This window comes from Gracilinanus agilis, chromosome 4 (genome assembly GCF_016433145.1).
Source record: "Gracilinanus agilis isolate LMUSP501 chromosome 4, AgileGrace, whole genome shotgun sequence".
In the NCBI taxonomy this organism is placed as follows: Eukaryota; Metazoa; Chordata; class Mammalia; order Didelphimorphia; family Didelphidae; genus Gracilinanus; species Gracilinanus agilis.
Window position 1 is genome coordinate 510,901,325 of NC_058133.1, and position 12,406 is coordinate 510,913,730.

Sequence of the window (12,406 nt, forward strand, 5' to 3'; positions counted from 1 at the left end):
CGCCGTCCCCTGGATTTTCTGCCAGCGCCTCGGGCTCTTGGGAAGGCTGGGCAAGCCGGTGCCCGTGAGCCGGGAATAGGAAGGAGGAGAGCGAGGCAGGCGCGGCCTGAGCCTCCGTGGGACGAAGCTTGGGGAACGCAGAGGGAAGCGTCGAGGCAGCGTCTGCCCTGGTCCACACAGCGAGTCTGGGCCAGGAGAGACAATGCCAAGGGCAGCAGAAGGCTGGCAGCCTGAGAGAGGAAGCGGGGCCGGGCAGGGAATAATACTCGCTGGATGCTCTGGGCAGCGGCTGAGGGCTGGACAAGCCACTTCCAGAAAAAGGTGGCGAAGAGTTTTTCCACTAAACCCAACAACTAAAGGGCTAGAACTGGGCTAACACAGGGTGTCCCAGAAGCCTTAGGGCTGGGCGGGGGGCTAAGAACTTAAAGCTGTTCTGCCACCCTCGGGACACCCTCTGCTAAGGATGAGACCCGGCAGGCCCCTCCCTGGCAAACTATGGCACCCACAATATCCACCCATCAGTCAACATTTATTCGGTGCCGGCTGTGTGTTCGCTGTGGTCACGGAGGGCCCTACGAGGCCAGACAAAAGCAAAACCCTTCCTGCCCTCAAGGAGCTGACCTGCTCCCTAAAGCATCAACAGGAAGGCCAAGTCTGAGCAGGGAAAGGGAGGCTGGCATGTGAGCCGAGGAAGAGGGTGAGGATGGAGGCCGTTCCTGGCATGAGTTAGGCTGGACTCTAAAAAGCTGGGAAAGGGAGCCTCAAATGCCAGACGGAGGAGTCTGTATTTGATCTTAGACGCCAAAAGGAGCCAATGGAGTTTCCTAGGAGGGGAGGGTGGAGGATGGCCTGGAGATGGGAGAGGCCTGAGGCCAGGACATACATTCCAAGGCTCTCACAAAAGTCCAGGCAAGGGGGGCAGCTGGGTAGCTCAGTGGATGGAGAGTCAGGCCTAGAGACGGGAGGTCCTGGGTTCAAATCCGACCTCAGCCACTTCCCAGCTGTGTGACCCTGGGCAAGTCACTTGACCCCCATTGCCCACCCTGACCACTCTTCCACCTATGAGACAATACACAGTACTGACTCCAGGATGGAAGGTGAGGCAAGATGTGAGGAGGGCCTCTAGAAGATGGCACCACCACCTGGAGAGCCGGCTGGCCCGTGGGCACTAGCAGAGTCGCCCAAGTTTCCCAGCTTTCTACCTTGTCAGAGGTGCTACAGAAAAGCAGCCACGCAGAGAAGGGAACCGAGGGAGAAGGCCTGCTTTGGCAGCGCCCACGGTGGCTGGGGTCCAAGGAGGGACGAGACAGAAGCAACGCGGCGATCGGGGCCAGATGCGCCCTCTGGGGGAAGCTGTCCGCTCCTCTGCGGAGCCGCCCCTTCTCATCTGGAGACCCTTCTAGGGGCGAAGCACAGAAGTGGAGGCGCTTTGGTCGAGGCTTGCCTGCTAATGGGCGGATACTTTGGGCCCACCCAACCACCACGAGGAGGACTCAAGAGAAGAAGCCATCTGCGCCCAAGAGGACGGCTATGCATTCCACACAGATGAATAAATAAAAACTATACCCAGTAAATACAAAATATCGATGGAAGGGGGTGAAGGAGACGCCGGGATCTGGGCACTGAAGGAGGCTTCGAAGGCTCCGAGGGGCAGAGCTGAGGACAGAGAACATTCTGAACATGGCAGCCAGGGCTATGCAGATTTGTGGATGGGGACCAGGAAGCTGGTTGGTTCCAAGACCCGAACACCACACGGGCCGGGTTAGTTCTTCCCTAAGAGGCAGAGGAGCTCTCTGAGACTTGACTGGTTTGGAGCGCGGGACAAGGCTCGAGCTGTTGATGGGGCTGTCTGGTCACCAGGACCGAAAAGGGCCACCAGCCTGTGAGGAGTCAGAATCCTCAGACCTGCTAGAGTTTCTACCATCGTGTAAGTCCCCATCTGATCAATCAAACATGCTTCCACCAGGAGATGATGGGGCTGCCTCCCTCCTGAGCATGCCATGGCTAACTTCACCTCCTCCTCATCCATCACCTGGACTATTACAGCAGCCTCCTAAGTGGTGGCTCTGCCTTGGGCCTTCTCCTTCTTTCATCCATCCTTTGCACAGCTGCCAAGTGATAACCTTAAGATCTGGGTCTCATCATGCCACTCCTCTGCTCAAAAAGATTCAGGGGTTCCCACTTGCCTCTGGGTTAAAGTCCCTCATGATCTGGCCTCCCTCTGCAGTCTAGTCTGATTGCACATTACTCCTCTTGACTCACTCTTCAGACCAGTCAAATTAGTCTTCTAGTCCTTGCTTGGGGAGGACATGCCATTTTCTAACTCCGTGCCCCAGGCCTAGAAAGTCCCACTTCTGAAGCAGGGATGCCCGTTATCACCACCACTAGTTAATACTGTACTAGAAATGCTAGCAGTAGCAATTAGAGAAGAAAAAGGAAACTGAAAGGATCAAAGTAGGCAATGAGGAAACTAAACTATCACTTTTTGCAGATAATATGATGGTATATGGAGAAAATAAAAAAAATCAACTATAAAGCTAGTAGAAATAATTAATAACTTGAGCAAAGTTGCAGGCTACAACATAAACCCACACAAATTATCTGCATTCCTATACATTCCAACAAAACTCGGCAGCAAGAATTGAAGAGAAACTCCATTTAAAATCATGCTAGACAATATAAAATATCTGGGAATTTACTCACCAAGATAAATTCGGGAATTATATGAATACAACTACAAAACACTTTTCACACAAATAAAACTAGATCTAAATAATTAGAAAAACTTTAATTGCTCATGGATAGGATGAGTTAACATAATAAAAATGACCATCCTACCCAGATTAATTTACTTATTTAGTGCCATACCTATCAAATGACCAAAAAACTTTTTTATACAATTACAAAAAATTATTACAAAGTCCATTTGGAAGAACAAAAGATCAAGAATATCAAGGGAAGTAATAAAAAAAATGTGAAGAATAGAGGCCTAGCAGTACCAGATCTCAAACTGTACTATAAAGCAGTGATAATCAAAACAATATAGTACTGGCTAAGAGATAGAGGGGTGGATCAAAGGAATAGACTTGGGGTAAATAACAGCCAAGATAGTATTCAATAAACCCAAAGATCCCAGCTTTGGGGACAAGAACCCACTCTGACAAAAATTGCTGGGAGAATTAGAAAACAGTATGGGAGAAATTAGACTTAGATCAATATCTCACACCCTATATCAAGATAAATTCAAAATGGGTAAATGATTTAAACATAAAGAGGGAAATCATAAACAAAATAGGTGAACATAGAATAGCATATCTGTCAGATCTATGGGAAAGGAAGGGATTTAAGACCAAGCAGGAGATAGAGAACATTACAAAATGTAAAATGAATAATTTTGATTACATTAAATTAAAAAAATGTATGTACAGGGGGCAGCTGGGTAGCTCAATGGAGTGAGAGTCAGGCCTAGAGACAGGAGGTCCTAGGTTCAAACCCGGCCTCAGCCACTTCCCAGCTGTGTGACCCTGGGCAAGTCACTTGACCCCCCATTGCCCACCCTTACCAATCTTCCACCTATGAGACAATACACCGAAGTACAAGGGTTTTAAAAAAATGTATGTACAAACAAAACCAATGCAATCAACATTAGAAGGGGAAGCAACAAATTGGGAAAAAATTTTATAACAAAAACTTCTGACAAAGGTCTAATTTCTCAAATTTATAGGGAATAAGTCAATTGTACAAGAAATCAAGTCATTCCCCAACTGACAAATGATCAGTTTTCAGATGAAGAAATCAAAACTATCCATAATCACATGAAAAAGTGTTCTAAATCCCTCCTAATTAGAGAAATGCAAATTTAAACAACTCTGAGGTACCACCTCACACCTAGCAGACTGGCCAATATGACAGTAAAGGAAAATAATAAATGTTTGAGGGAATGCGGCAAATTTGGGACACTAATGTGTTGCTGGTGGAGTTGTGAATTCTGGAAGGCAATTTGGAACTATGCCCAAAGGGCTGTAAAAGACTGCCTGCCCTTTGATCCAGCCATACCACTGCTGGATTGTACCACAAAGAGATAATAATGAAAAATTTTGTACAAAAATATTTATAGCCGCGCTTTTTGTGGTGGCAAAAAAAAACTGGAAAACGAGGGGATGCCCTTCAGTTGGGGACTGGCTGAACAAATTGTGGTATATGCTGGTGATGGAATACTATTGTGCTGTAAGGATTGATGATCTGAAGGATTCCATGTGAACTGGAAAGATCACCAGTAATGGATGCAGAGTGAAAGGAGCAGAACCAGGAGAAACATTGTACACAGAGACGGATACATTGTAGCACAATCCAATGTCATGGACTTTGCTACTAGTAGCAATGCAACAGGCCAGGACACTCCAGAAGGACTTATGGGAAAGAACACTATCCCCATTGAGAGAAAGAACTGTGGGAGTAGAAACACAGAAGAAAAACATGTGACATCACTTATCACTTGTATATAAGAGTATATGATTTGGGGTTTTGGCTTTAAAAGTCACTCTATAGCAAAAATCAATAATATGGAAATAGATATCAAATAACAACATTTGTACAACCCAGTGGAATTACTTGTCAGCTCTGAGAGGGGGGAGGGAAAGAAAATGAATCGTGGAAACATGGGAAAATATTTTTTAAATAATTAATTAAAAAAAAAAAGAGAAAGTTCCACTCCCTCCCCTCTGTCTCCTTTAAGGCTCAGCTCAGGGGTCACCTCTTCCATGAGGCCTTTGCGCATCCTTCAATGAGCTGATAACAATGTCTAATCCTTCCCCACCACCAATTAGCTTGGACTTACTTTATTCATATTTTACATTTGTTTATATGTGTATATCTTGTTTTCCCTTGAAGGCAAGCGCTATTTCATTCACACTATTTGTATTCTCAGCACCCAGAACAATGCTGGCACACAGTAGGTGCTTCATAAAGACTTGTGGACTGAGGGCTTGATGCGGTGGTAAGAGCAGATCTGAAGACACGGATGCAGCGTCTGAGTGGCTAACTATGGACTTGCTCCATCCGTGGCCCCCCGAAGGTTGACCCTGAGGGATTCGTCATTCCATTAGGGTGGGCGCTTCTACCAAGAGAGGACGACCCTTCTTCTCCTCTGACTCCTGCCTAGACCCAGTGTCAGACCTCAGGCATCAAGGAAGGTCCCGGGGAAGGTGTCCGTCCCTCGTCCCTCGTCCTCGTGGCTGCGTCTCCTCCCCCAGGCCCGTGAGCTGGCCTCAGACACGCCTTTCCCTTCACTTTCTGCCTGGACAGTCCCTGGGAATGTGGCTCTCCCACGGCTGTCCCTGGGCCCCACGACAGCCTGATTGTAAGTCACAGGAGGAGGACGGGGCGGTGAAGGGCGCCCTGGGCACTGGGCAGGAGGGTTCGGTTTGGGATTTCCCAGGTCTGGGCTCTGCTCGTTATAAGGCGGTACTGTGGGTCCAAGACACACCAATGAGGGATTCTGGATGTGGGCGGAACCTCAGGGCTGAAAAAGGTAAATTTCAGACAAATAGTCTCTAAGACTGACTTGAGGTTGGGAGTAGCAAACTGAGGACTTCTTATCCCAGGAGGCAGAGAAGCTGGCAATGGATCCAGCCCAAGGGGTGGGCTCCAAAGAACTGAGCACTTAAGAAAAAACATGCCACTGTTAGGGGGCTGCTCCTCGCTTGGGGAGGCCCCAGAACGCCTTCTGTGTGCGAGGGTGAGAACAGATTCCATCCAGAGTAGAGTCTGCCGCCCTCTCGGACTAAGGACAGAACGCTCCCCTCTCAAGTGTGCTCCACGCCAAGGGATGAAAGCATGGAAGCCCCAGTGAGTTCACCTTCTGGAATAAAAACCAGTTTCCAGTTGCTTAGGACTAACTGCTCCCAGTCATCGTGGCTTCCATCCAGACACATTTCAAAGAGAAGCCTTGTGAGTAGACGGGACAAATGAGCAGCTCCTAAATGGCCAACAACTCAACAGAAATCCTGGTGTTGATTTTGGCTTGTTGATGGACCACTGTAGCCTGGGCAAAGGCAATAGCTAATGCCAACTGCCAACAGACAAGCTCCCATCAGCCTCCCTCCGTCTGTGGCTCCCGGGGCCGGACAAAGCGAACAGTATCTGCAAACCTCTGTTTAGCCATCGAACACGCATGATTGAACTCCTCTTGTGTGCTGGGATCTGAGGGAGGTCAGTTATAAAGAAGACGGTCACCAGGAGGCTCTTCTGGCTGATCTGGATGCCATCAGGGCTCCGTCTCGTTTGCCTTAGGAGAGCTTCAGGGCAGGCGCCCCAGAATGCCGAAAGACTTAAAAATGGCTCCTAAAAGTTCACGTCATGACCATGAGGAAACCCGATCATGTTAACAAACAGAAACCCATTCTTCACTATGATCCTGATGCCATTTTATCCATCAAGAAGAATGATCTTCGTGATTAAAGAGTGGAACCAAGCCAGCTTTGACACCAGGCCCCGGGGCAGTCGGGAATGGCCAAATGGCTCAAGTCCCAAAGAACCAGGCTTCCGTGAGGAGACGAGAGAGAACGTGGCTCTGTGCACGGAGGGCCCGGGAGCCACGTGGAAAAGTGCCACGCTAGGACCCGGATCCTGGGGCCCTGGACTAGCCTCAGATAGGCCTCCGTCTGCCTCTTAGCTCTCCTTCCAAGATGCCCCAGCACAGCGACACCCTGGCTCGCATCTCTTCCAATCAGAACAGTATCAGGCAGCATATCCCAGGGTCCCACAGCTCTCCGTCGTCTACCCATCACTGGGCTGCTAAGGAAAACCCAGTCTGTCCCTCCTGATTGGGCTGGAAGGACCCAGTCCAAGCACTGACTGTGGACATTGGTACACCACTGCCTCTGCCCTGCCCAAGGCAAGCTACCATCACCACCATTGTCACAGTCGCATCACCTTCACTGCCATCACCATCATCACCATCACCATCATCACCATCATCATCAGCGCCATTGCCATCATCATCACCATCATCACCATCACCATGGCCATGGCCTTTGCCATCACCAACACTTTAATAGCACTTGAAGGTTTATCAAACACTTTCTGTGGGTTTTCTCACTGGATCCTCACAGCGGTCCTGGCAGGAAGTGCTGCTGTTATCTCCATTTTACAGATGAGGAAACAAAGACAGGGGAAGGTAAAGGACTTTGCCCAACATTTCACAGCTGGTAAGTGTGTGAATCAGGATTTGAACTCAGCTCCTGCTCTCCAGGCCCCGGGCTCTCTTCCCTCTGGGGCTCAGGCTGGCTGACTGCAAGCACCACTTAGGCTGCTGAGAGCCCGGCTCTGGGGGAAGACACTCTCTTTTACCAATTCCATGGAATAACAGACTTCCACAGGCTTTCCAAAGTTACACGATCCAAACTGTCTTCCTCCTCCTCCTTCCTGGACCCCATTTCTATGGATGGAACAGGTTGGAGGCAGGCATGGATGGAGGCAGGTAGGCCTCTGCCTCTCTCCCTCTCCTCCAAGTTCCCCTGGAAAGCTTTGGCGGACCCCCCTGAAGGGGAGGGAAAAGGCCGGAGCTTTCTGCAGGCAGCCCCGGGCGCGCAGGACCATCGAAGGGTTCTTACAGTCTGAGCCGAAGGAAGGGACCTTGTGGGGGTCGAGTCCAGGCCCCTTCCTATTACAGAGGAGGGAACCGAGGCCCGGAGCACACAGATGGGCTCCAGGTCAGGGTCCGGGACCTCCTCGCATTCCAGCTCAGCTCTGACTCCAAAATGGCGGCCAGTCAAGTCCACGGTCCGTCACTCACTCGGCGGGCGTTTGTTAAGCGCCGGACACTGGGGAGACCAAGACGAAGTGCAGCTCCTGCCCTCGGGGAGCTCCCCGTCTGATGGGGGGGGGGCCAGGCTGCGTGTAGCCAGGCACGTGGCAGGTGATGTCGGGGGGAGGCCCGAGCAGCAAGGAGGCGGCCCCAGGGAGCCCCGGAAACAAGGGGATGTTTGTGGGGGATCGACTGACCCAAGCCGTGGCTGCCGGGGGACACGTCCCGTTGGCACTGTGGCCTGGGCTCCGGGGGGTTCCGGCAATGATCTTGTGCCAGGCCGGTGCCAGCTGACAGCAAATACGTGGGGCACTTCGGAACTGTTTGCTTTCCTACATCCTGAAGTATTGACTCAGTTGCTGTCCTGGTCACGGCTTTCTGCTACCTAATCTGGAGTTTTGGCCAGACGTCTGTTGACTTTTAGGCTTACCAGACACAGCCCGAGTTTGGATTCTCTTCCAGGCACAAACATCCTCGTTGCTATGCATGACCGCAACGCCTCGGAGCGTTCCATCCTGAGTTCTGGGGGGGGCTGTGCCCCGGGGGGCCCCCACCCTGCTTTCTCAGCCTCGACTTCCCGCTGGCCTGGCGCTCCTGGTGACCAGCTCCTCCGGGCCGTCCGTCTGTCTGTCTGAACGGCTCTCCGCCCTGTGGTTCTCCTAGCCCGGGGCTCCCCTGGCCTTGCTTGCCCAGGACGTCTGGAACACGAAGTGGGGCTCGTTAGCTGAAAGTCAGGAAGAGCCTTTAAAAGAACCTCCCTTCCTCTCTTCGCAGACTCGATCCTGGCCTCTGGTGCCGGGGCAGAAGAGCGGTAAGGGCTAGGCGTTGGGGTTAGGTGACTTGCCCAGGGTCACCCGGCTACAAAGGGTCTGTCCCAGCTGCCCACTGTGATCCTGGGGTCTGCCTGTGGCAAGCTTCAGGCCTTCTCGCTGCCCATCCTGCTCCACCACTCGTGACTCGCCTCCTCTCGGGCCAGCTCCCCCTCAGGCCTTGCCCAGTCTCACTTCCTTCAGCTCCCCCGTGTGAGGGTTTCCCTTTCTAGGGTGTCGCCTCCTGCGGGGGGGCCTTCCCCTTCTCCCCGGCCTCTGGCCTGGCCCTCACACAAATCTGCTGTTGCTCTGTTCACTCTCCAGGCTCGGCACCCGCTTTCTTTGCCTGGACTTTGCCTGGTCGCCTCTCCTTTTCTGACTGTCCCCATCGTACCTCCACCCCTCGGCGGCCCGGCCCGGCCTCCCCAAACTCAGCGAGTGCCCAGCCAGGCTCTGCTCGCCGCCTCGGCCCGACCGTCCTCCTGGCTTGCCCCTCCGGGCAGTGGCCTCCTCGAGTTCTGTTCCCGGAAGAATGTGCTGTTCCCTCTCATTAGGAAACAAAAGCCATTCTGTTTTCTTTTTGGCCTGGCCTTCCAGAAGACTCGGGCAACCTCTCCTCGCAGGAGGCCGGGGAAGGCTGGGCAGGAGAGGGCCAGGGCTTTCCTGCCACGTTCACAGGGTTGGGGCACGGTCAGCGGAAAAGAGGGCGAGCCTAGGACTCCTCGACATGGATCCTGCATCATCACACACAGACGGCGCAGGGCGAGGCCTAGACTGGCATCTGGAAGAGACCGGAAGACACTGGCCTCCGGGGGTGTCACAGGTGAGGAAACTGAGGCTGAGAGAGTCCAAGGGACTCACCCAACGTCAGGAATATCTCAGAAGCACAACCAGGAGGCCAGCCCAAGCCTCCAGCTCCAAACCCAGCGTCCTTCCTGCTCTCCCACTCTGCCTTGTCCTCTCCCAAGATGAGGAGTTCCATCAAGAAGACTATGGGTAGGGGGCAGCGGGGCAGCTCAGTGGATGGAGAGTCAGGCCTGGAGATGGGAGGTCCTGGGTTCCCATCTGGGCAAGACACCTAAGCCCAGTGGCTAGCCCTGCCCGCTCTTCTGCCTTGGAGCCCATATAGTGTATTGACTCTAGGGCAGAAGACAGAAGTGACCTTCAAACTGAAGACAGAGCAGAGGGGAGGGGGGGGCCCTGAGCAGCCCCAGAGCCTCGTAAGCAGGAGGCCCCCCCGCCGCACAGTCCAGAAGCGAAAGGGCAACCTGCTCCCACTCAAGGCGACACGTCCCAGTTTGGCCAGCGACTGTTTCTTTAAGGTTGTCCCTAATGCCGGAGGCGAGCCTCTGCCTCTCTGCCCCCGGCCGGCTCCTAGCTTTAGCGGCTGGGCAGGTGCCTGAAGACCCAAACCCCGTTCCTGGGGCCGCTCCCGCCATTCCCCGAGTCTGCTCTCTTCTGGGCTTCCTTCAGCCCAACATTGCGGGCGAGGACAGATCTGCTGGCGAGGCCTTCGGGTTCCCTTGAGGTGCTCATACACGTGCCGCTGCCCTTCTTAGAATCTGGTGCTCTGGGGCAGCTGGGTGACGGGATGGAGCCGGGAGGTCCTGGGTTCCAATCTGCCCTCTGACCCTTCTGAGCTGTGTGATCCTGGGTAAGTCACCTAACCCCAGAGCCTAGCCCTGACCACTGCTCCGCCTTAGAGCCAACACCCGGGATTGATGCTAAGACAAAGGAAGGATTAAGAATAAAACTCAGGATGAAGTTATGTCTAGGAGGGCAGATGAGGGGCATCCCTGAAGAGTGGCCCCGATTTTGGGGAGGGCCCCGGGGGGGGTGCTCGCTGCGGGCCTCCTCGGCCTCCTCAGGGCCGGATTGCCGGGGATCAAGGAGGGGCTCCTGCCACACTCATTTCACTCAGCCTTTCCTGACCAGAATGGGATCCCAGGAGGGCCGTAGAGGACCCGCCGTGACTTCGGGAGGGCAGCATTTGACCCTCCGCAGAGGAGGCAGCAGCAGCGGCCCCTGAAGGATCCCAAAGCCTCGGGCCTGCCATGTGGGCCTGGAGCCTCGGGAGGCACCACGTCGGCCTCCTCCCTTTATGGCTGAACAAACAGGGCTGGAGTCTGCCTCTGCCTCCCCCTCCATGACAGTGAGCCGCTGAGGCCCAGGAGGCTGCCTGACGCAGGGCGGACGCGCTCTCCCATGCCACGCGGGCGCCACAGATAATCCACGCAGGACGGGAGAAGCCTCAGCTTGAGGGCCACGGCCAGGAGGCTCTGGCTTACGGCCATCGGTGGGCCTGGCCTGGCCTCGGCCTTTCTGCCCGGGGCGGTGGGGGCCCGACCCCCCCCAGAAGCAGGTGCCCCTTGGCAGGAGAGCAGCAGCCTCTGGGCTCCCTCAGAGGCCCAGCAACTGATCTCCCCATCCCCCTTTCGTCTGGCCTGGGCCACTCTCCGGACAGGGTCGAGGCTGGCCGGAATGACGAGTCCGAAGCAACGTGAGAAGATCGCACGGAGCAGCCGCTTCCCAGCCGTCTGGGGGGGCCGTGATGATGGCTTTGGCGAGCCGCCCTCCCCCCCTCCCCCCCGGACACGCGGCTCCTGGAGGAAGGGAGGGAGCGCAGGACTGTGGCCGGAAAAAGGCACGACGAGCGTCCTCACCTCCGGGCTCACGGCACCCCCGCTCAGAGCCAGGAGGGGCTCCGGGGGCCACCCGCGAGGCCTGGCTCTCGTCGTAGCCACCCTGAGCATCAGTCCTCAGGCAGGAGCGTGAGGGCCACGTAGGAGGGATCTACAGGTAGACTTGAACCCAGGACCTCCCACCTCTAGGCCCGGCTCTCCGCCCACTGAGCCCCCTGACGGCCTCTCCTGTGTCCTTCAGCCATCGGCAAGCAAAGGACAAGGCCGGAGCCGCCCTCAGGAAGGAGAGGCCGAGCCCGGCCGAGCGCAGAGGCCGGGCGAGAGGAGGGCCAGACAAAGGGCCGCTTTATTAGCCTCCTCCTGCTCCTCCGGCCTCTGCACGGGGTCCACCGGAGGGCTCCTCCCAGGGGCCGCTGCCGGGCTCTCCGCTCGGTCTCCATGGAGACGATGCGGCACAAACAAGGTGCTCTGCGGCCTCCAGAAGCCTCCCGTGTTTGGGGGGACGTCTGTCGCCATAGAAACGGAGCGGAAAAGGCAGCGGCTGGGCTCGCTCTCACCAGCTCCGGGGCCTGCAGGGGCTCCGAGCCAGAGGCCGGCCGTGGGCAGCGGGTGCCCGGCCGAGGCCTGAGCCAGGAGCCCAGCGTGGAGGGGGACAGCCAGAGTCGGGGCTCGGCCCTTCCCACGGGCCCCTCCAGGAGCCTCGGCCGCTGGGCTCCTGCTCCGACCCAGGCCCTCCGGGGGCCCCGCAAGGCCGGCTCCCTCCTTCCCGGCTGCCCCGATCTGGCCGAGCGAACCCCCAGCACGAGGGCGGAAGCTGCAGCTCTGAGCCAGCGCCAACCCGAGGGTCCAGCCTGACCAGGGGCCAGCCCCGACCTGCCCCCTTCCTTCCCCGCCTTCCACTCAGAATCGGTCCTCGGGGCAGCTCCGAGGGTCACCGCCGGCCGGTGCCCCCCCAAACCGCCGCTTTCAGGGGGTGCATCCTCAGACGAGAGACACGCCCCGGCCTGCACCCCAAAGGGGCTTACAGAACGCCTCCTCCCGCCGTTCCTGTCCCCAGACGCCGGCCGGGCCGCCATTCCTCAGCCCCTCCCCCCCACCCTCAGACTCCGGGGCCTCCACAGCCTCCCCTACAGCCCCCTTCTGGCACC

General features: G+C 55.5%; 1 protein-coding gene across 1 annotated transcript in view; it reads right to left on the reverse strand.

Annotated features, from left to right (window-relative positions):
* Nucleotides 1–7,809: 7,809 nt before the first annotated feature.
* Nucleotides 7,810–12,406, reverse strand: part of ARMC9 (armadillo repeat containing 9) — a 57,124-nt gene continuing 52,527 nt past the window's right edge. The window contains exons 19-22 of the mRNA XM_044675661.1: nt 11,565–12,080; nt 10,371–10,515; nt 9,207–9,397; nt 7,810–8,097 (exon numbers count right to left, since the gene is read on the reverse strand). Of these exons, the coding sequence (XP_044531596.1) occupies nt 7,810–8,097; nt 9,207–9,397; nt 10,371–10,515; nt 11,565–12,080 (1,140 nt within the window). The remainder of the gene's footprint in view (nt 8,098–9,206; nt 9,398–10,370; nt 10,516–11,564; nt 12,081–12,406) is intronic.